Consider the following 23,223-nt stretch of genomic DNA (forward strand, 5'->3'; position numbering starts at 1 on the left):
AATTGAACTATTTTAAGAGATTTCAAAAATTTTTTCTCCTTTTACAATAGTTGTGTTATTTTAGAAGATCTGTGAAATATTTTTTGTAGCATTAGTTGGACTATGTACCAAGAATTTTGCAATTCTTTTGAAATTTTGGTTGGACTATTTTAAGAGATTTTTGGAATTTTTTTTCTTTTAGTTGCCTCTGTTATTTTAGAAAATCTCTGAGAGTTTTTTTTTAATTCGTTTTTCAAGAGAAAATTCGATCATTAAAGCAATCGAACGGACACAAGTGATGACTGATACCAGTTAAGTTTAACCGGTAGAACGAATGGACCAACTGATCAGACTCCTTCGCTTCGACACAGTAATACATTCCTTAACCGCCAACAAGGTGCTAAATATACGCTGACCTAATCTAACGGACGCTCTACACCCTTAAGACCGTACCAAACCGCCATTACCACCCTGTCGCGGCAATTTACCCGGTGTCTCGACATTTCACCAGCGTGTCGTCACAAAACAATCGATCGACAAGACAAGGCATAACTGTAATCTCGCAGATCGATCACGGTTGCCAAGTGACTATTACCTAAACACTATCCTCCTTGGTGCGTGACTTAAGGCCCGTCCCGTGTCAGATAACCCCCGGAACGATATTTTACCGTCAATTCTCGAAAGCCTAACCCCTTTACCGCCGTCATTCACGAGAACCTCTGCAAACGAGCACTGTTATGCAAATTACGATATTTCTCTGTGTAACGTTATGCTGATAACGTGACACAGGTACATTTTACCTACCTACACTGACAACATTTTGTTTAATCCTTTGCGCTCGACGATTTTTTCAGCTGGACGACGTTACATCGTGTTATATGACGTTATATTTTAATATATTATCTGTGTTTACATTTTGAGAAACGTAATTATCTGAAAACATCATGGTGAGCGAGAGTCGCCGTTCGAGCCCAAAGGGTTAACATTGTTATGACAGAGCGACACGATGCTACTGTAATCATTAATGGACTGCATTTTGTTGGTTCAAAGTATACACATCTAAGTTTTTTATCGAACTATGTACACTTTGCGACAACTATTTGCAAAACTATGTGTTTAATGCTAAAAAAATTGCTAACAAGTGAAATGGAATGACTGAATGTTATAACGGAGGTATCCTCCTTTCATTAGAACGACCACCATTCGTCTATCACGATTTTATAAAATTTTATAAGGGAAGTGGATATCGAAGTTAATTGGTCGACAAAAATTGTGTAGAAATGGCAAAAGTTTCCCTCCAAACTCTCGATCGTCCGCGAGCACTGATTGCACCCTTGGGTGACGCACACGTGAATTCCGCGTGTCCTAACTTTTGACCGTGGCAAGCAATAAATTAAAAGAGCACCACGATTTGAACGATGCAACAACGGAACAAGGGAAACGTAAGTAAAGTATATTCGTGGTATCCTGAATTGTTACGTTGCAATTTTTCTAAGCCCTCTTTAGCGCTTACAGTATCGCAAGCGCAAAGATTCCAAACACCTACAATATCACAATGCAAGTGTTTTAAGCGTCTACAGTATCACCAGCGCAAGTCTTCCAAGCACGTAAAATATCGCAAGCGCAAGGTTTTCAGTGTCTATAGTATACAAGCGCAAAAATTCCAAACGCCTACAATATTACAATGCAAGATTTTCAAGCGCCTACAGCATCACAATGCAAGTTTTCCAAGCGCCTAAAGTATCACTGGCGCAAGTTACCTAAGCATCTTTAGGCATCAACAGTAGTCAAAGACTTAAAACTCTCCCACATACACAAATTGAAGAAGAATAAATAATCAATCATAAAATATCACTAATTTTAATTTAACGTTTCCTAAAATACTAAATAAAAGTTGAATATTTTTTCATTTTACAACATAAAATTGTATATATTTCCTTTCATCTCAAAAAATTCGCTTCCCATTGTGCTTTTTCAAACATTAAAAAAGTTATTTTATTAATTTCAATAATTGGGTTGATCAATTACACACCCCTAGAAACACAAAAATATTATACGGGCATCCCTCGAATAACACGGTTAATTGGTTCCGTACTACATATTTAAAACCGTGCAAGTCGAAATTCGTGATCCATACGAAACATTAGTTGTCAAACTTCAGTTGTACAAGAATAACATAAAATTCAATCAATTTAGAAATGTGAAACTTAAAAATGTGAAAGGTACAGTTTTATAAACGTAATCATTTTTTAATTACGTATCAGTCTCCAAAGATCGATTTGTTTCTCCTCGAATGAGTAGAGGATTATTATCAATGAAAATGTAATGACAATATTCGTGCAATTTGAATTCCGTGTTATTCGAGGACTTCATACAATTCAAGTAGTGTGCTTGATACCTGTACTACCATTTTATTAGTTACCAATATTTTTAAATCTGTAGAAACGCAAACCCGCAAATATCTCGATTTTAACGTCAACGAACTTGGGCCAGTTTCAAAATAAATCGTGATCCAATGATTTCGCTGTAATGTAGATCGTTGACCATTTGGAAAGTAAATGATTGACCAACTTTCGATTGTTATTAGCAAGGAGAACGATACGCGTTTACTTCGTGATCGATGTTATCGTGCGTTTCGATAAAAAATACACGACTTGCGGAGAACACGAACGTAAAGCCACGTTCAGATTGGTCGAGTTATTCGAACTCGCGCCGCTTGAATTGAAGCGAGTCGAAAGTGGTTCACCAATATGGACCTATCCCCTTAGTACAAATTTGATCATTATATATACGTATAACTCAAATCATTGCATATGTATAATTGGCTTCGATCGAAGTAACTCGCAATCTTTAAAAAAAACAAAGACCAAAGTTTACAATTTTTTCATTTTGCTAAATACATTTAATATCATTTGTTAAAAGAATTTGAATACACTTCGGCGTTTCAATAAAAGTTCTATAAGAAACGAAATAAACCTAACATTATTTGGTAAGTTTCAAAATAAATTGGATATATGGTATTGTACATCTGCTTTACGACAAAGTAAAACGAAATTCAGTCGAATTGCAGCCTAGATCTCGGATACAAAATTGTAACCATTAAAAAATTAATTCTTCGACGCTATTTTAATCATCGATTATTCAAAGCCAAGTGGTTTTACACGAAGCAACGTCGAAACAAGTAATCCGAGTTCTAAGAGCATGCAACTTCGAATCAAGCAGCTCGAGCTGAAGTAAACTGAACTAATCTGAACGGAGCTTAAGGATTCTAATCGGGGAAACACGTCGCGAATGTCGCGACGAGAAACAGCGTCGGTTGGAACTTAAATACGGCAATGAAATGGTGGATTTCGAAGTGCGAGGTGGGAAATCGTGCGAGCCGTGTCGGTTCTCGACGACATTCGCGACGCCGTTCTGTCACGATACGTTAATAGGTCACTGACACCGCGCTATTACGACACGTTACGATCTAACACGGTTGCCATTGCAAGGTTGACAACCTCATCCGCGTGCAAACGTTCCTGGCACCGCGGCCGTTCCTTCGATCGGCCACTGACATCTAATCTTCATCGCCAGAAATTATATTTCACCCTCGAGACCTCCCCCCGCGTCCGCGTTTCTAACGAGCCTCTGACATTTATCGCGTCGCGTTTCAACGGCGCTGCATTTTTTTTTTACTTATCTACGATGCCTTAGATAACCGCCCGCCATTTGTGAAAGAACGTTCATATAACTTTGTGAAATTAAATTAAAGTGCTTTACCGTGATTATTCTCGTCTCGCAAGTATTTTCGAGAACGACAACATTTGTCTTCATTGTTCTTCTTTAAACTCGATAAAAGCAAATTTTATTTATGAAAACTTTTTTATCACAATGAGCTGGGATTTATGTTACGTACGAATCAACGCGAACTATAATTCTCGTTCAGTTTCAGTATTCTAAACTTATAACAAATTTCTAATTACAATTAAGTTAAAATCTGTTTATTTTCATTGATGTACCTCGAGCACGATAAGTTTCTATGCTTTTATTTACCTACTTTTTGGAGTAGCATGACCTTTGTCAACGCAGCTCGCTAATTATAATTGATGTCGCTTGTTAAAATTATGCGCAAGTTGGCAACGTGTTACAAGATAAATATGTAATAGATTTGATATAAATGAATTTTCAATCGTAGATTTTTCAAAATAATGCAAGAAAATTACACTTTTATTTCTGTTCCTTTGTAAAATAAAATCAGCAGCATTTTGTGAAATGGAAAAATAGTAAATTGTTTGTTTTTAATGATGACTCGAATCAAAATTCCATATTATCGTACACATGTTAAATTGATTATGTACAATTAATTCCTCGCTCAGACAAATCTTCGAACCTAATACCATTTAATCGCTGCCTGTAAAATCATATCGAAGGCTTTACGAAAGTACCCCAACAATTTACAGCATATAAAATAATATACTGAAATGTCTTCTAGCCGGCAACAATTTTAGCTTTCTAAAATCTCTCCTCTATCGACAAGAACTGGCAACACATATTTCACGCGATAAAAGTTCGATAATCCTCTGGATCCTGACAAAAAAACGAATAACTACGAACGGCGCTCTCAATTTATTAGTTCGTACGGGCAGAATAAAATCTTTCTCCGCCATCGTTTCATAGAATCGATCGTTCGAACGCTACGACGAACGAAATGTCTACCTATTTACTAGCTGACGTTACAATGCACCGTTTACGATCGCTGGTGGAAAAAATATATACAACAAGCAAACCGGAGAACGTTGCTCAGAATGTTGGATGGTCGACGCGAAGTAATATCGCGAGAGGTTTGCTCGAGTAAGGTGGGATCGTTTCATATTTCAGCGATAGACGTTACAATTGGAGCTGACATTGATGGTAAAGTGATAGAACACCGGACATAAATTTCCAATTGCCCGTCCTATTGTAAGACCAGCGGAGATTTTCCGGTTCTCATTTCCACGGGCATAGATCAAACGAATTAAATCTGACGCGTTGTACAGCAACTGGCTATTCGTTGTTCCGCCGCTTAGAAAATAAATCCCAGCGGAATCCAGGGCGAAGCTAAATAATTTGTAAGCTGACAGGATTTATGTTCGGTATTTATCATTCGTAGAGGGAATCGGCGATCGAAGAGCGCCCGCAGCCCTCGGAAGCGAGACGATACGTCACCGGAAATGTCGTTACACGGCGAATGGCGACGTAGTCACGGTGACGGATCTGTAACCGAAGTGGTCGCCGTCGTCAGTGCTTTGAACCGACTTGCACCGGCATCCTACGCGGGAATTATATATAGAACTTGATCAACCGCTCTTCGATTCGAACGACAAGCCAAACGTGCATTCGTCACGGTCAGCGATCCATTCGCAACGTTCCCAGTAACGATGGTCAAGCACGCGTCCGACGCAAGTAGATCCAGCCAGCGATCTACGGCCGCGTGTCTACCGTTTAAGACTATTTACGCGCAGGCATAGCGGCGATACGTAGAGGACAGACGATGGCTTGGCGAAAGTGATTTAACTTTTCTCTTGCGTTACGCAATCAATCGTGGTATAACCGTGTATCTTTACAGTGAACTTTGCCGGCCTTGTCGCTCACGGTTTTGCTGTTCAATTTTTCAGATAAAGTGTACGATCTCGGGGGAACACAGAGAACAGATGTACCTATTATTTTTGTTATATACCAGATGTACCTGACATTTTACCGTTACCAAGTGGATATATTTGGTACTCCTTAGGACGAGCGTAACCTGATTTGAAACATGTAGAAGGCAACAAATTAAATGGTCGATATCTAAGTTAACTTTCGATTGGTATTTTATTACCAAAATGATAAGTCTAAAGATACTAAACGGTTAGTTTGTGTTACGTTATTTAGTTAAATTAATAAGTGAGCAGTATAAAGTAGAAAAAGTATTAAAGTCGTTTCATTGTAGACTCACTTTAAGTTTAAGAATAATTACGTTTTTGATTAATTGGTATTTGTTTAGCTACCAATGGGAGCTTCAAAGGATATTAACCCTTCATATTTAAATACTGACCAGTAAGAAACGGCGATTTCTTTCAACTTGCCAATGGCTCAGAATGTTATTGCTCTATTTTTTTAGATCATTATGATCGAGTACGTTAAAATTAATATCCTTTTTACGTCCATGTGAATCATCATCAAACAGACAAATTTAACTACTTTTCAGTTATTTCCCGATATGCCCTCCCACTTTCCTCAAAAAAGCTAAACAATAACTAAATAAGCGATAACAATAATTCTCATCTCTCCAGCTGAAACAATAACTAACATCATATTTTCCACTACGAATACTTCTAATTCTTTTCCTTTAAAAAAGCGTCTAACGTCGAGGAAGAGAAGACAAATTCATCAACACCAAGGTTGAAGCGAGGACACCCACGCGTCAACAGCGATTCCTTATCACCTTATCCGAAAAATTTATACGGTCTCTTAACAGCAGAGACACGCGATTGGATCGCGAGTGATTTAAGGACCCGTTTAACCGCCCCCAACCGTGTCTCCGATGCGACTCGCGATCGAAATCGGTCGAGGCTGAGCGGAACCGCGGACGAGACGTTTCCGCGGGCAAATCGCGAGAAACCCGCCGCGTTATCTACTCTCCACAAACATGCGGAGTGTGTCCGATCAATAAACGGCTGGCCTCCGCTAGGCTCCTCTGGCTCCGGTGTAGCCGTCGAATCTTGCCCCGCCGCGCGAGCCCCGCCGTTAAAAAGAAGGGAGCTCGCGAAACCAGGCTCCAGGAAGGGTGGCCACGCACCCCGTCCCCGCGACGCTCGGCTAAAAAACGCGAGCAACAGTTTGCCTCGAATTCTCCGTGTCTCTTTGTGCGAGGGCACAGGAGAGTCGGTGCGAGCGGAGGATAAACTGGGACAAAAGTCCCTCGAAACGATGGTGGGTAGGAGAATTGGAGGAGACCACACGCCTAGACCTTCGCTGTGGTCTTGTCGCGAAAGAAAAAAAGAGGAGGTAAAAGGAAAGAAGCTAGAAACCGACAACGCTATTTATGATCGAACGTGTGTACTGTAAGGAATACGACGGGAAGGTAAATTTAGTCAGCTTCCGCGAACAGCCCCCGTACTCTACGCTCTTGTGGTTCACGCGCGGTGATTATTGAGCGCGACTCGTCGCTTGGATTCCAACGAAAATTATTAATACGTTTACAGGAGGGCCTTTAGATAGACGTGCTGTGGTGGATTCGCGAGTGTTCTACTGGGAATTCAATTTGTAGATACATTAGATCTGTCCGATAATATTATTTCTAGGTTCAATGCGTACGCACAAGCTTATGTACGAGTCGTTTATTTTTTATGAGTGACCCAAGTCCATTTATGTTTAAATCGAGATATTTTAGAGTTTGCGTTTCAATGGAACTAAAGATATACGTATAGGATACAAATGTGTCACATTATCTTAAGTGTATCTAAGGGAGTGCAATTTATAATTCCTATTAAAATGATAGCAATTATTAAGTGAATAATGTGTGTCTTCTTACCAAGAATGGACTTAAGATACTTTCAAAACAACTAGATTTGTCATCAAATTTGAAACAGCCTAAGTCCATTTGATATAATTTAAAATGCTTTAAATTGAAAAATAATATTCAATCTATTTTATAATTTCATTGCAACACTTAAAAAACATCATTTATGCAATTTTGGAAATCTTCTCCCTACATAAATTGCATAATAATTTCCTGCTCGTCTGCATTTTAGATATGCAAGAAGAGAAATTTAAAAAAGTCATGCTACTCATGTGATATGTATCGTAGTGAGTCCATCATGTCGCTATATTTCGCTGTTATTTGTCTTGTGTTCTTATAAAATGGGTCAATAAAAGATTTTCGAATTTTCTTGGTCTACTTCGATAGTCTAATTCAGTATTTTAAACTCTGCATTCTTATCCAAAGATATCTTATAGAAAATTTTATATGATTCATTTCTCGAAAAAACACATCCGTTAGAATTCTTTACACTTCTAAAAATCTTGTTTCATTTCGTTTAAAATAAAGTTATTACCTTTCCAGCACTTCTTGGTAACATTTTAAAAATCTTGAGGGACAAACAGTAAATTATTTTCCTTTGATAACGTTTCTACGACGCTAAGATCTCTATCACTCGACGAAAACGATTGATTAATTATCTTCCTCTTAATTATTTCAATGTAAGAAAAAATGGACTTATATTACTTTCAAAAATAAAGGCTCATATGTGTGTGTACTTATAGCCACGATAAGACGGATTTTCAAATAACACCGTTCCACGGTTGACACCGTGACTATCGGTCCTTACGCTGGTCGAAAGGCACTTGATTCTGGGAAAGTTTTAATTGAGGTGTCAATCACGATACAAAACAGTAAATCCTATAGTTGCTCTAGCTTATCTCGCATTTGTGTGGTCGTTCCTTTTTTCCCAATTCAACTCGAGAGGCGAGCGTCTCTTCCTGTTTTCAAAAACGAATTCTTCGAACTGGATTTTAAAAAATGATCCTCTTCGCACGGTCGTTCTGTTCGACGGTTTTGTTGGAATTTGTGTAACAGTTGGATCGAAACACGCGCATCCGAATTTTTGCTTCAAACTCTTTCCGCGTCCTCTTTTAATATTTGTTTCAGTTCCTTTGTAATTTCGATGATCACTTTTTTTCATATGGAAATGAGAAGTATTCTGAAATAGTTGTACACGTGAAAAATTAATAAATTTAATAATATTGTTTGCAAGACGAACCTTTTTTATATTCCGATTTGATTAAAAAATCTTAATTCATACCGTTGCGAAATACAAACTACCCAAAATATTTTTGAGAATTATTTCTATTAAATATATTAAATATTGTTCAATTTGTTTCTTAATCTACTCATCGAAACGTAACTGCTATATTCTCGACACGTGCAATATTAAATTCATGACTAAATGAGCATGAGTATTTGACTATTTAACCATTTCACATTTAAAAAAAAGAATATATAGCATTTTGTTGAACACAATTTGACTGAATTAAAATATAAACGAAAAGATCTGATTCGTCCCCATAAAAATCAATCAAATCATGGCGAATCTGAGTCTTAAACGTTGCGTGATTCCACTAAAAATATCACTACAGAGCATTCCCTTTAACTTGCTATTTCTATTTATCACGCACGCGATCACCAAGTAACCATCGCATATCCCTACGACGATCGTATCGTAGATACCATAGATAAAACATATTGTTCTCCCTTCGAACGAAAATAATGTTAAAAAATCATTTAAAGCTCGGGCTTTCGATATCGATCGATCAATATTTATATCTGAATATCGCGAGGAATTTCACGCCAAGTAAAAGCCATCTGCATGGATAAATAATGTAAGTACCAATATGTTCCACAAAATTCTGAACCTATGCAACTCGAGACATATCAGAGAAGACCATAATCGATAATAATAGGATCGAACGACGTTTGCTATTCGACACACTGCACAGAAAAATATATAGAGGAAGGTACTACTGTAAGATCCAGGTTCAACCTAAGCAAATCTGATTGACCGACTCTTTTTCTCCTATTCCTGCACCACTTATAGACGAGAAAAGCTTTACATTCAGTGGAACAGCTATGGATAGTTATTTTTACGGTATCGGAAAATATCTCACGTTTCAAATTAACCCCTTCCTTATTACAAATGACTACGTAGAGTCAGGCAACGTTGAACGCTAGCTATAAACCGCATAAGGGTGACTATAGAGGCGGCCATCGAGCGCTCGTTACGCTCTACAGATAACCGTAATTACCCCTAAAATTTCTCACGCAAAATTGAACTATTAACCCCTTGCGCCTCAGTAGTAATTTCAGGAGTACTGATACGGTATAATCTTGCCAGCAACTTGGAGGATCAGTTGCACTGGCGTTAACCTATAAAAACGAGCCAGACACCGTGTCCGTTTTTAAGCTGAACTTGAATTATCAGTGATTAGTAAGAGAGCAGTCGCGAGAATAAGATCGCACGCAGTGTTAGTATTGAAAAGAATAGCAGGCTGAGAAATTGTTATTGCGAACAATTCTTCTGCTAAATATAATTAAATATAAACGGAAAAACAATTTTTCTGTGGATGGTCTCCCAAAGGGTGCCTTGTCAGGATATTTCATTGGTCAAATGGAGAATATATAAGAGAATATATGAACGAAAGTGTTCTCGGCCAAACATTTCAGTTTGTAACATTTCCTTTCTGAATTTTAATTATTATAACCTCTTCTTACTTCGCACGTAACTAAAATGTGATTTCGATATAACATGGAACAATTTATGCATTGGTTTAATAAAATTTTTGAATGGGAAATCAAAGTGATTTTTTTCACTGCTTCGATGTTTAACGTGGTAGCGAAGGAGTTAAACGCGAAACGAGACAAGAAAGAGCCCACAAACTGAGAAGAACTCAGTCACAATAAAAAACGAATGTTCGTTTCTCAAAGTTAAGTACGTCGAGATTAAAAATGATATTTAACTGTATCACGCGAAAAACTTGAACTGCAGAATGCATCACGATATTGTACGAAAGTAATAAAAAATTCTTCTAAGACAATTGATATTCGAGTCGTACAGTAGTAAGTGTTTCAAATAATTGAAGAAATTTATCTTCATCTGAAAACCAAAAGGGACAGTTAAAAAAATGTATGTTATTACTATTGAGCTGTTTACACATTTACGTTAGGGTTGAACGAGTGATTTGATTTTTCAAAAGTCCTATTTTCTTCATATTTCCTGTTTTCGTTTCACCGTTCTTTATCTAAATAAAAATAGCATAAACAGCGGTTGACTCCTATCGATGTTACTAAAGATAGGACAGCTTTTATGCTGATATGTATAAAACGTATTTTATATTACGTTAAACGAATATCCAAACGAGTACCCTCGTTTAATCGCGCACAGTTGGGCCGAGGATAATTAATAAATATAATATTTGTAAATAAAAATTATTTGTTTTCAAATTTCAAGAGATTCAGCGTTATCTTCCGTTACGATAAGACCATCATCTGAAAGATAATCGTACGCAGTATGCCTTTCTTTTAACCAATCAACGCAATTAGACTTAAATTGGTTCTGAATTGTTTCAAACAATCTTTTGTTCGTGGAAAAATATTATTTACATTTTCAATGTTTCTCTTAACAGTCCTTTTGCTTATTTCTAATATTTTCACGTTGAGGAAAATAGCCCTACGTTGTTTAAAAGTCTTTAGCAGAATTAAAAATTGACACCACTCACAGCCATAACGTTTACACGTCTCAGCAGAAAAAAAAATTATCCCGTTCATTTTATTAAAAGCGATATCTTTTCATACGTATTTGTGATATTCTATTTTTGAAAACTTTTAACGACGAATGACTATCATCAATGATTACAAACTTTTGGGAATTATATGGCGTATTCAGCTGAACGTTTGCCCGACTATTATTTGTCCAACTAACTGATACAACATATTACACAAGTACGTTTTCAAGTAGCCTTATCAATGAAACAGTGGTAAATGAACAAACTTTATGACGCGAAAATAAATAATTTGTGTGTCTATTTATTATATGAGTCCATGTCTGCTACTATTATTTCTTTACTTACTTTAACGTGATAGACACTGGACACTTTAAAAGTTTCCAACAACCACCTTCGCACACTTCGTATCAGTGGGGCGGCTCGTAGCTGAGATTCGTGAGGGTGCTGCTCCAGACAATTTTTAGTCTGTGCTTTGAAATTGTGTGAAAGAAAAGGAACGCGTGTAAGAAAAAAATTTATTCAAAAACTCGATGAAATCCTATCTTTTACGTGTTTAGATTTTTAAGCGTAACACACCCGGAGTAAAAAAAACTACTAGCACACTAAAGAAACACTAGCACCCTCTCTCTCTCTCTCTCTCTCTGGAGAAGAAAAGGTAGAAAAGATTTTTCTATCATTTTTCTATCTTTTCGTTTTCCATCTTTTTCATAAACTAGGGGATGGTTGCTGATTTTAAGCTTAAGGATTATATATCGTGCAAGTATAAAGGAAGAACTAAAGACAGAAAGACTCGTTATATATTAAATGTTATCGCTAATATCAAGTGGAAATAGGGGGTGCGGTTCCATTAAGCCTATATGCAAACTGTAACATAACACGATTAATTCTTCAATTCGAGTATAAAAAATCAATAATTTCAGTAACTAAACAAGAAATATCATACAAAGTCAAAAGGTAGAATTTCAATCCAATACTTGTTTCCAATTATATTATCATTTATAAGAATACGCGATAGGATCTTTGCTTTTATTAAGCTCGCGTACCTTTACAATATGCACGTACTTGAAATCGTTCCCCAATTCTAAGTTCAAATCTTTACCGAATTCCATTCTCTTACTACACTTACGTGCAACTAAATCGACTTAACCTTTAGGCACGTATATAAAGTAAATTTTTCAAAAATGGTGCAGCCAATGAACGAAGAACATATTAGTTTTTAATTATTGCTATTTAGCTTTAAATTGATACTAACATTACAAAAATTGGCTCGCTATTTTTTAAATTATGTGATCTGAATTTCAATGAACAAAGAAAAGCTAAAATATCCTTTAATTTAAATTAAAATTTTTCATTTTAACTGAATAAAAACATCGTTAAAAAAAAACAGGATATTTTGCTTTTTTTGTTCATTGGAATTCAGGTCACACAATTTAAAAAATAGTCGACCAATTTTTTCGACGTTGGTATCAATTTAAAGTTAATGCCTAATAATTGAAAACTAATATGTTTTTCGCCCATTGACTGCGACAATTTTTGAAAAAATTTACTTTATGTGCGTAAATGTATTTTATTATTTTCTTTCGAAATATCAGTAACTGTACTTAACCAGTACTTAGATTAGTATCATAGATAAGAGGGTTCTCAAGATGGATGCCATGGCAATAATATTTAATTAATAATAATACGGTCGTAGTGGTGACGTTTTATAGCCTACAGATTCGTTACGCAAAGAGGGAAACGTGCCGGATTTGTAGCACTTTCACTGGGTGCACCACCATCGATAACTTTTATCTCTCGCATCTGCAAACATTCAGGCCAGTGTCTTTATCTAGGACGATCCCGTCGATACGCGGCTCGATAAGATGCGTGAGCTGATAAACGAATCGCGGGGCTTTGATTTAACCCGACGACTACCCACCGTGAGAAGTAATTTTAACCTCCCCAAGAAAGCCTCCTCCGCCATCTCATTAATCAGTATTTTTCTAAATTATTTTCCAGATTCAATTACCTCGTTAACGATCTAATAACAATCGCTGTTTACTCAAATTTGCATGTGTCCTACAATTTCTCTTCTGTACGTATGTAATAATATTTTAAAGTTGAAATGTTAAAAGGAAGACAAGAATTTTGAACGATTTAGGATATTATTTTAAATACTTAAAATTGCTTTTAAAAGTGTGAAAGAAGTTCAGTGATAATTTAATAATAAAATATCGCTAATAATGCCTCACAAAAAAAATATAATTGCAACCAGAAATCCACATATTACAATTACGTAGACCTTTATAAACTGAAATTTTCAGTTTTATTTTGTGAATTTCTTTAGAGATCTTCCAACATCAACTGAGAAATGAATTAAAATTCGTGAAACCTTGAAAACTTCTTGCTCGTTTTTAAATGAAAAAGAAAGATTTAAAAGGCACGCGTATCTATGCACGATGACTAATTTAAATACGAGCATGGTAAGGATGTGCTATAAAATTGCAATAATAATATAATCTATCAGGAATATCGGTACAAGCATAGACACGAATTCAGCTACACGGTATTGACTCGATTAACATTACGATATTACCATAACGGAAAACCTCCACGTAATCGTGCATTAATCAATATGTAGCTTTTAAACCGTGAGTAGCATACATGAATAACACGCGAGCACAGAGTTAGCCAGTTAACTGTAACACCTGAATTTACTTGCAAACTATTTGTTGTATAAAAATATGTTTTAAGAAGCGGTTCTTTGGTCTTCATTCTTGGAGGCACGAAGAGTCGAAGATCGTAATGTATAGTATTTAAATTCACAATTCGAAATAATATTGAATGCCAAGTAAGCAACTATTAAGATACATGGAATAAAAAATTAATAATTACTGAAACAATCTTTAATCAAGGTTTGATTTAAGTAGCGCGCAAAGTCTTAATATTGAACAACTTTTGTTCGAAATATTCTTTTATGCAACAAAAAGACAACAAGTAAATGCAAATGGCACTATTATATTCAAATATTATTATCCCTTTAAGAATTGCATATTTTTTATGGCTGCTCGTAAAAAATATTACGTTCACATGAAATTTATACAATCGTGTAATATTGTTACCAAATAACAAGACTGAGTTAGACAATGTCTAAATGTTAATTTTCACGCGAACATAATTGCGTATATAACTCTACGTCGATAAAAGAATCACCCCTTTGCGCTCGAGAAGAGACTGAGAGTTGCCATGACGAGTTTTTCATCGACTGGTTTGAAGTTTCGAAGCCCTACGAAAGCGAATTTCAACAGTGAAATTAGTTCAAGAAGAGATGAACTTAATTTTGAACTGTTGAGAAACGTGATCGACGGTATTGATGAAGAAATTAGTGATTGAGAAAATGAAAGCAGTGACGGAGATAATAACAACGTTAGGTGTGAAAAATCGGAAAATTAGAATAATAGACAATAATTCGAAGTGGATACCTTGCGACGAGTCTAGCGAAATACCAGCGAGAATAAAATTCATACCCTGCGAAATAAAAATAAATTAAAATAGATAAAATTATTAATATATTTTTGTAAGTTTACGTTTTAATTTATTGTTACGTTTTTCTAAGTTAATTTTTATATAAACTATATTATTTATATACATAATTATTTATACATAGGTATACCACAATTTTTCGAAATACTTAATATTATTATTTTAATATTTCACGACTTCATTTTATCATTGTAAAAACTGGTGTATACATTTTATAATTGCTTGAAATTACGAATAATACTCGATATTGGCTTCTCACCCTATTCAAAATACCCTTCCCAATTTTCAAGAGTCATATTGCTACAAGCTAATGTTAAAATGTCCGCGTCAAGCGTACTAACAGCGCTTTCTCTGTTTCCAGGTAAAAACACTCCTGCAACCTTCCTCCATTCGCGTGTATTTCACTAAAAATCAAATCAACGGAGAACGCATGCGTGTTATTTTAATTGAAAGAGCTGTGCCGAGATCAATAAGCGAAGTTATTGCGATTGATCAAACGTCGAGGGAGAAAGGGTCGAGGTGAAGATTCGAGGAATGCGTTAATACCGCGGTGATCCGATGGAGGTGTGTATTAATAATCGTGATGAAGTGAGAGAAAGAAAAACGACGGGAAAGGGAACGTGGAAGGACAATCGATCGCAAAAAATGAATCGTTCTCTCGAGCGAGAAATGAAGCCAGATGGAGAACAGGAACGCCGCTCCTTTCGAATTCACTGTTCTCGCGATACGACCGATCGATCCAACGAGGCTGTTGAGCTTGAGAACCTAAATTTCGGCGAAAATCCGCTCTTAGATTCGCTCTGCTCCCTCTTTCACCCCTTTCGCCTCCCTCTGTTCTCCCAGGCTCAAGGATTTCCTTTGCTTGTCGATAATTCATCACCCATCGCGCGATCTCAATCCGCGAACGCCGGATCGTGGAATGAATATCGCCGGAGAGCAGAGAAGCCGCGCTCCCTTTCGACTCCTCGACGTTCCTACGCGAATAAGGAACTTCCAACGTTATTTCAAAAGTCGCGTCGAGTACAGCGGCAGAAATCCGCAGCATCTGACGTAAAATAGAGCCAACAGCCCGCAACAACGCGCAGCGCTTCGCCTTGGCTGTATTATTCCCTCCTCTTTCCGTGGAACCAGCGTCCAGTTCCGGATTCTCCACAGAACGAGGAAATCGGGGGCAACCAGAACGCCTCTCTGCGAGTCGTAACAAGACGTCGCGTCGCTGGAACACGGGACGATCGATTACTTCCGCCTCTATCTAACGATCTATCGGTAACCTCTGTCAGCCTGTTTCTCATCGATGCCCCGAATCTCATTTACGAAACGGTTAATAGACAATCAGCCGGCCGCTTCGGCCGGGCAAATTGTTTCGATCGACTGCCACTTCCGGCGGCGTTCGAGGCTGTCGAAGATTACCTCGTTGACGCCCCGGTCATTCGATTATTTTTCACCCGTTTGTAATGGAGTTCAGGCTGGCACGCGGATAGGGACACGCGACAGAACCAGGTCACCGGGGCCCTTGATCGGACGATATCGACGGGACGAAAAAGACCTGGGCTGTTGTTGCGCCGTCGACGTGAATCGCTTCGCCTCGCATCGTTACCAGTTCCCTTGCGGTCACCCACTGCGAGGTATTTTACTTAATCGATTCTGTTCCTCTTGGAATATCCACGCCGTGCCACTGCCCCATAGAAATCGAGCAATCCCGCGATGGCAACGAACGCAGCGTCGCGGAAACGTTCGCCAATTGGACCGCGGTGGCCCCGCGAACGCAACCGCGACGCATCTGAATCATTCACCAGACAATGAAATAATGTTGACGCGATGATCAAACGAACATCGCGCGACCTATGCTTCGCGCTCTCGAAGGATTGCTATTACGCGTCGGTGTACCGAAATGGAGGCACGTATCGCCTTCTGAGGTTGAAATTGTAACGCGAACGGGCCACCTTGGGATTCGCGCAGAAATTAGGGTTTCACGTAAGCCTTTGTGCGGTACGTATGAGAACTACGCGAAGCTTTGTTCCGTTCGGAAATGTTACCAACTTTGCCTCCCATTTTATTCCCTTTGTACGCGAATTAATCAGTCCCTCTGGAATCGATTGTTTAGAAAAATGAATAGGTAGGATAGGGTTTCGTTTGGTTCGGCACATCCGCGAATAAAACACTGCGGAACTAATTTCGGAATTGTACGGTGCCGCGAGCAAACGTGTAAAAATGTAATTCGCATAAGTAGCGCTCGACCATTTTTCATTGCAATCTAGTAAATTGAACGTTGACAGTAAGGCTTCAGTAAAAAAAAAAAAGATATCTCTTGTCGAAGTTGTTCGCGAGCAGAATTCGCGATAGAAAATTCTGCAGAAATTCCTGAACGTGCGACTGCATATTCCAGATGTCCCAAATTTCTCTCTCAATTCTTTCATCCGATCCAACAAGCAGAATAGAGCAAAAACCGAAACTAGAAATTTCTCATCGCCCAGAATGCAACATATTCATCAATTTCTGATTTGATCCAGTAAACGATATTTACCAACTAACGTTCTCTCTCTGCTTTCGTCTAATATAAAAAAAAAAAGATATACACGTATAAGAAGGAGGAACGAAAGCTCGTCTCGATTGGTATCTAAAAAGTTTTTCATCGTTACACCGGGCGGGTTAAAACAAACACCTCGTTTCGAAAGTATCGCGGTCGGAAGAAACCCTTGCCGGGCAGATAAGCATTCGTCGAAGGAAAAGGTACAACGGAACGTTTGTTCAATTTCTACGGGCGAACGAGGGTGGGATAAAAGCGGCGGGGAATTGCGAAATGCTTGGCCCGCGTTCGCAGTAGTTCCAGCCGTCCATTGTCCGCCAGCACAATGGAAATCTTTCTAGCGGCGCTTGTTGCTCCGTAGCTGGCTGGGCTAACTTTGTGCCCGGCGACCACGTGCGTCCTGCCGCAATTTCGCGCAGAAACCAGACACGTACACAGAGGGGATGTGGAAGAAGGAAGCAGAAACAGGCGGGGGAGAGTCGCGTCAGCCGTGGCGAGTGGGTATCCGCGCCGAGCATACCAGGATTCGCCTGGGGATAGTTCAATCAATGACCTATTTAAAAACTCCTTCGCGTTAGACCTCGCGCGCTCTGCTCGCGTTACGCTTCGAATATACGTGCAAGTTGCCGTTTTACTTTCTTACTTCTGGACGTTTGCGCGCGTCCAAGGGGTAATTAGGGAGAGCCTACGCTTGGCTACAGTAACGGTGAAAAGGACGAAGAAATCTAAGTTCTCTTTCTTCTTCAACCTCTTTGCACTTCGAATTACTTTTCAATTTTTATTGCTAACTTCTTACTATTTGGCAGCAAATTAAATGGTCAGTGTTTAAACCAACTTTTGGTCGGTGTTCTGTCGCTAAAAGGGTCAATATAAAAATATTAAACTGTCGTTACATAAACAGCGAATGATTAGTATTAATAAAAGACGATTAGTATGGAATTAATTATTGGTTGTTGTGTGATTAAGGTCAGTCTAAAATTAATAAACGGACAATAGAAAGCAGAAAGAACAATATTAAACACATTCCCCATTATACACTCGTTGTAGTCATACTTAAAAATGTCTTCATACGTAAAATAAATATATACAGTTTTATTTTTTATATATTAATTCAAATTATGGCTAATAACCAGACAGGGTAATTAGGTTTAATTTTGGACATTTAACAGATAATAACAAATATATATATGTAATGTTTAACTTTAACGTGTAATACTGACTATTTATATTTAAATACTGACCAGTAAAATACAAGTCCTACAATTTAAAGTCTCTTATTTAAAATGTATGAGATTGCAATATATAAAATGTCCGATTTTAGTTCACCAGTGCTTTAAGTTCTGTTTTAACAAGAATCATAAAAATTCTTAGACATATTTTATACGTAACTATAAGCACAATAAGACCTTCTTTTGTCAAATTCGCTTGTTCTGTTTGCTCTATTCCCATCCAACCCCACATATGTACGATTAGTTTTTCAACACGAACCAACATAATTTTCGCGTACTCTACTTGAACGAGTGGAAAAGTGATAAGAATGTAGCAGCTGTTGCTTGAGGCATTAACACTGCATTTGGTACCGATGCAATCAATGAGCATACGTTTCGTGCATGGTATCAAAAAATCGAAACCGGAGATGAAAGCCTTGAAAATGAACCTCGTAAAAGGCCAGAGCAGAGGCCTTACCGACGAGCATTTGAAGCTTTCGATTGAAAAAATCCACGAAAAAATGGTGCAATAATTTACCCAGATGTTCGATGCGAGCGCCACGACAATTTCGCGCCATTTAAATTCGATTGGTGAGAAAAAAATGTTGAATTAGTGGATTCCACAGGAATTGAACTGTCGACGAAAGCTTCACCATCAGGAAACATGCAATTCGTTACTGGTTCGAAATCATAGTGAAGGATAATGAAATTATCGTTATAAAAAGCTAATCAATAATTAGGGTTTCAAATGTTATGTGTGTGGAATATTCTAGAGAGCGAATGTGCAGAATGAATGAGTTTTTCGTGTGAATATTTTAAAATTACGATTCAGTTATCATCCGTCTTTAGAGTAATATCTCAATTGTAAAATCTTGTAATTGTTCTTAATTAATAAATATCCACCAGTAGCAAATCGCTTTTTGATCGCATTATCACACGCGATGAGCAATGGATTCTATACGACAATACAAGACATACTACCCAATGGTTAGGCATTCGAAAGCCAGCCTTACATCCCAAGAAGACTATGTTTACAGTTTAATAGTCAATTGTCGGTGTGATTCGCTAGAATTTGCCTAACCTATAGAAGCTATAGAAATCATAACAGCTGAGAAGTACCGCATCGGAATTGAAAGAGTGCATCAAAAATCGCAGAAAGGAAAACCGACACTGATCAATCGAAAGTGGTCAATTTTGCTTCGTGACGCATTCCCCGTATTCGCTGGATCTATCACCTACGGATTTTCGCTTTTTTAACGTTTAACTGCTGGAAGACGCCATCGCGCTCTTTCTTTTTGATGCTTAAAAGTACCAATTATGCGAAGAATCGAATTGATTCACACTGAACACTTCTAGGAGTAGCACAGCGAAAATAACGCAAACTTTTCTACCGATTAGTAGAAAACCAGTGCCATTATGCTGTTTAAGACATTGAAACGTTTAAATCGAGAACCGCCATCGCATTCTCTAGCATTTCTCATTTCTCAGAAGAAAAATCTTTCAAGAATCAAGCAAACGTTCGAGACACCATTCAAGAATTTATTAATACTAGAACCGCGGATTTCTATTAAAATGGAATTCAAAACCGAGAACATGTTGGAAAAAGTGCGCGAAATCCAATTATTAATATACACTTCAAAGGTCAGTTGTTTTACTGTTACACGTAAGCAATTTCGTTTACTAATTACATTGAATAATGCTCTCAAACTTTATTGCAATTTATATTCGTTCCTTTTCTTTTATTTACCGCTTCGTCGAGTCTTGAACAAATGAGCGCAAAGGGTCAACCCATTGCGGCGAACGACGGCTATAGCCGTCCAATTTTTTTGCGATATATGGGAAAATTACGGTTACAGCCGTCCTGCATACTTTCATTAAACTCCCGAATACCTTAACCGTCTTTTGTTTATACGAACAATTCTCGAACCCGTTAAGCAAATGCCAGCCATAGCACTCGCGACGGTCATAGCCGACATTTATTCCGAGTACAGAGAAAAAAACTGTGCGACGCGTTAATTGACTTTCCTTTATATACACCCTTTTACTGCTCTTTTTCTATGCAAGAAAATGGACTTGGACTGATATGAACTTTAAAATTCTTTAGTAGGAGGATACAAATGCAAACGTACATCCGCGTGTCTGTTTTTCATACTACAATGCAAGCATACAACACCTCCTGCATAGAGGGTTTGATCTTAAACTAAAAAGAAAAAGTTAAAGAAGAAGCGGCTAAATAGGATTGAAATGATATCTAGGCTTTCGCATCATTCTGTTCGGTCATTGTTTCTTATATAATTTAATAGTAGCAGAAATAACTCAGATCTTTTGTTTAATGATGATCCTTTTATAGAGCAATCCTTATTGGCAGGTTCCGCTCAACACGGAGCGAATTAACCGTGTTACGAGAGGGTCAATTGCATGTAACCCAATTTTGAAAAATATAGGCTCGCAATATTTCTCAGCTCTCAAATACATAATCCCCCCTTCTAAAGAAAAGAAAACAGACATCTAAAAACCATAACGATCAATTATGGTTAAGGATGATAAATCTTCTTTTTGAACTTTGAAACTTCAGAACTGCATCTACTCACGATAATCAGGTGCACGTTTCGCGTAAATAAATCTGTATTCTATACTTTTACGTTACCTTTTTCGATCTAATCAAATTTCGCGGCACAGTTATCTCTAATATCCCAATTTAAATATTTTGGAAGAGAAGAAAACATAGTGGAAATTTAATATTCGGTTGTCCTTAATGCGATGAACGAAACTGTTTGGATGAATCTTTCATTATTTCCTTTACGCTTATAGAAAATTTAGTTAATTTCAAAGAATTAAATATTATTGCGACACTCAGTTCGAGAATCCTTGCTCCAAGCTCTACGTTTGTCGGAAAAATCAAGCTAATCATAGAAAATCGTCGAAGGAAGAAGTAAAATGCTAAAAGTTAAGCAAGAGAATATCTGTAAATTTTGAATTACATCTTTCCTATTCATCTCGATTTTATAGTTGGGCAAACACTATATGATTGTATGTGTATAGCATAAAACGCAGCGTAGATTAATTAAAAATTGTACGACAATTATTTCCGCGTCTGATACACGAAGCGCTTCTTCCATGCGGAGAATATTAATTATAATCGAATATAAAGCCAAGGTATCCACAAGATAACAACTAATCGATGCTACTTGCGCATGTACGCTATATTAAAAATGACGTCTAACGATAAAAAAATGCTTGAAATCGAAATGATCAAAGAGAAATCATATTAATTTTTATCTAACTATTCCAAACTGTACAAACGAGATTATTCGTATGTACTTAAATTCACAGAGGAAGAATGAAAAAAAAACATTTTCCATTCTCAAATTTCTGAACATTCGGAACAATCGACACTCGATTTGAGATTAATTGCCGCTAAATTCGAACGATACAAAAGTCCATGAAACATGCTCGAGACTCGCGACGCGGATAATTAACGAGCAGAGGAACGAACATATGGGAAAAGGGGGAAGAAAGAAATCGAAATTCCGTGAGAAGAGAAAAGGAAGGAGAAAAGATCGACTCGTGACGCGCGCGGCCTCGTGTCCGCATTGGCGGAGAAAATAAATACGAGAAGGCAACGATAACGCGTAGAACCGCGTACGATCGTACAAGGCGTAGTCATTTCAGCTCGCGAGCAACGAATAAATGCAGCCAAGCTGTGGAATAGAAAAGATAACGATATCACCGTTCCCAGACGACAACCAGCCTCGTTACGATCCAAAAGGATATGGATTAGTGATGAGCGCCAGACACCAGTTGCGCGGGCGTGTACTCTGGTCCAGGTATCGCATTGCAACCGGCACGAAACCGGGATAGGGTAGCTCGTCGCCGTCCACGTCGTCCACACCGTCGTCCTCGTCGTTCTCGTCCTCCTCGTCGTCGTCCTCTTGGTCCTCGTCGTCATCCTCATCGTCCTCCTCGTCGTCCTCTTCGTCCGTCCGCTCGTCTCGCTGAACGGCGCGTCTGTTGATCGGTTGACCGCCTCCATCTTCGTCCTCGTCGTCCTCGAGATCGCTAAGATCGGCGACGTCGCTGTCGGAGCCTTGCTCCCCGTTACCAGCCCCAGCAGACTTGGTCGCCGGACGATACCGATACCCTTGCGGATAATGCAACGACATGGTTCCCGTGTCCTAGATTCCGTACAGCAGACACGAGGATGACGGATATCACGATTCGACAGTTTTCACCCGTGGATGGCCGGCGCGAGCGAATTCCAACAGAACTTGCCGGAAGATTTGCCACGGGGAAGAGTAACTTTCCTTAGCGGTCGCGACAACGTGCACGTCGCTGCTCTGAACGACGGGTACAGCCGGGTAAGTAAGAACGACATCGAGGAGACGTAATTCGGTTCGGTTGTTCGGTTACCCTGCTCGTAGGACACCGCGAGAGCGATACGAACACGTTCCCCGTGCCCGCTCTACCGATAGAAGCGTGCACCCTCGTTTTGGCCGGTAACGTCTCGGGATCGAAGTAGCCGTTGCAGGTCCACTGGCTGCATTTTACGTATTAATTGTTTGCGAGCACGATGGGCATCCAAGCGCGTAACCGTCTGCCTCGCGATGCGCTTGCCCGGTCTTCCTCGCACCTGCGATTCTCACCTTCGGCTACTACGGGGGTGCCCCGTCGTAAGCTTCGCTTAAGGTCGGCTTAAACCTGCTACCA

At 38.5% G+C, this 23,223-nt stretch overlaps 1 protein-coding gene across 1 annotated transcript in view; it reads right to left on the reverse strand.

The window, feature by feature from the left end:
* The window catches only part of Ca-alpha1t (Ca[2+]-channel protein alpha[[1]] subunit T), a 96,273-nt gene extending 73,594 nt beyond the window's left edge, over window positions 1–22,679 (reverse strand). The window contains exon 1 of the mRNA XM_076900994.1: window positions 22,291–22,679. Within this exon, the coding sequence (XP_076757109.1) occupies window positions 22,291–22,679 (389 nt within the window). The remainder of the gene's footprint in view (window positions 1–22,290) is intronic.
* Window positions 22,680–23,223: the final 544 nt, after the last annotated feature.

Source organism: Xylocopa sonorina, chromosome 9 (assembly GCF_050948175.1).
Source record: "Xylocopa sonorina isolate GNS202 chromosome 9, iyXylSono1_principal, whole genome shotgun sequence".
NCBI lineage: Eukaryota > Metazoa > Arthropoda > Insecta > Hymenoptera > Apidae > Xylocopa > Xylocopa sonorina.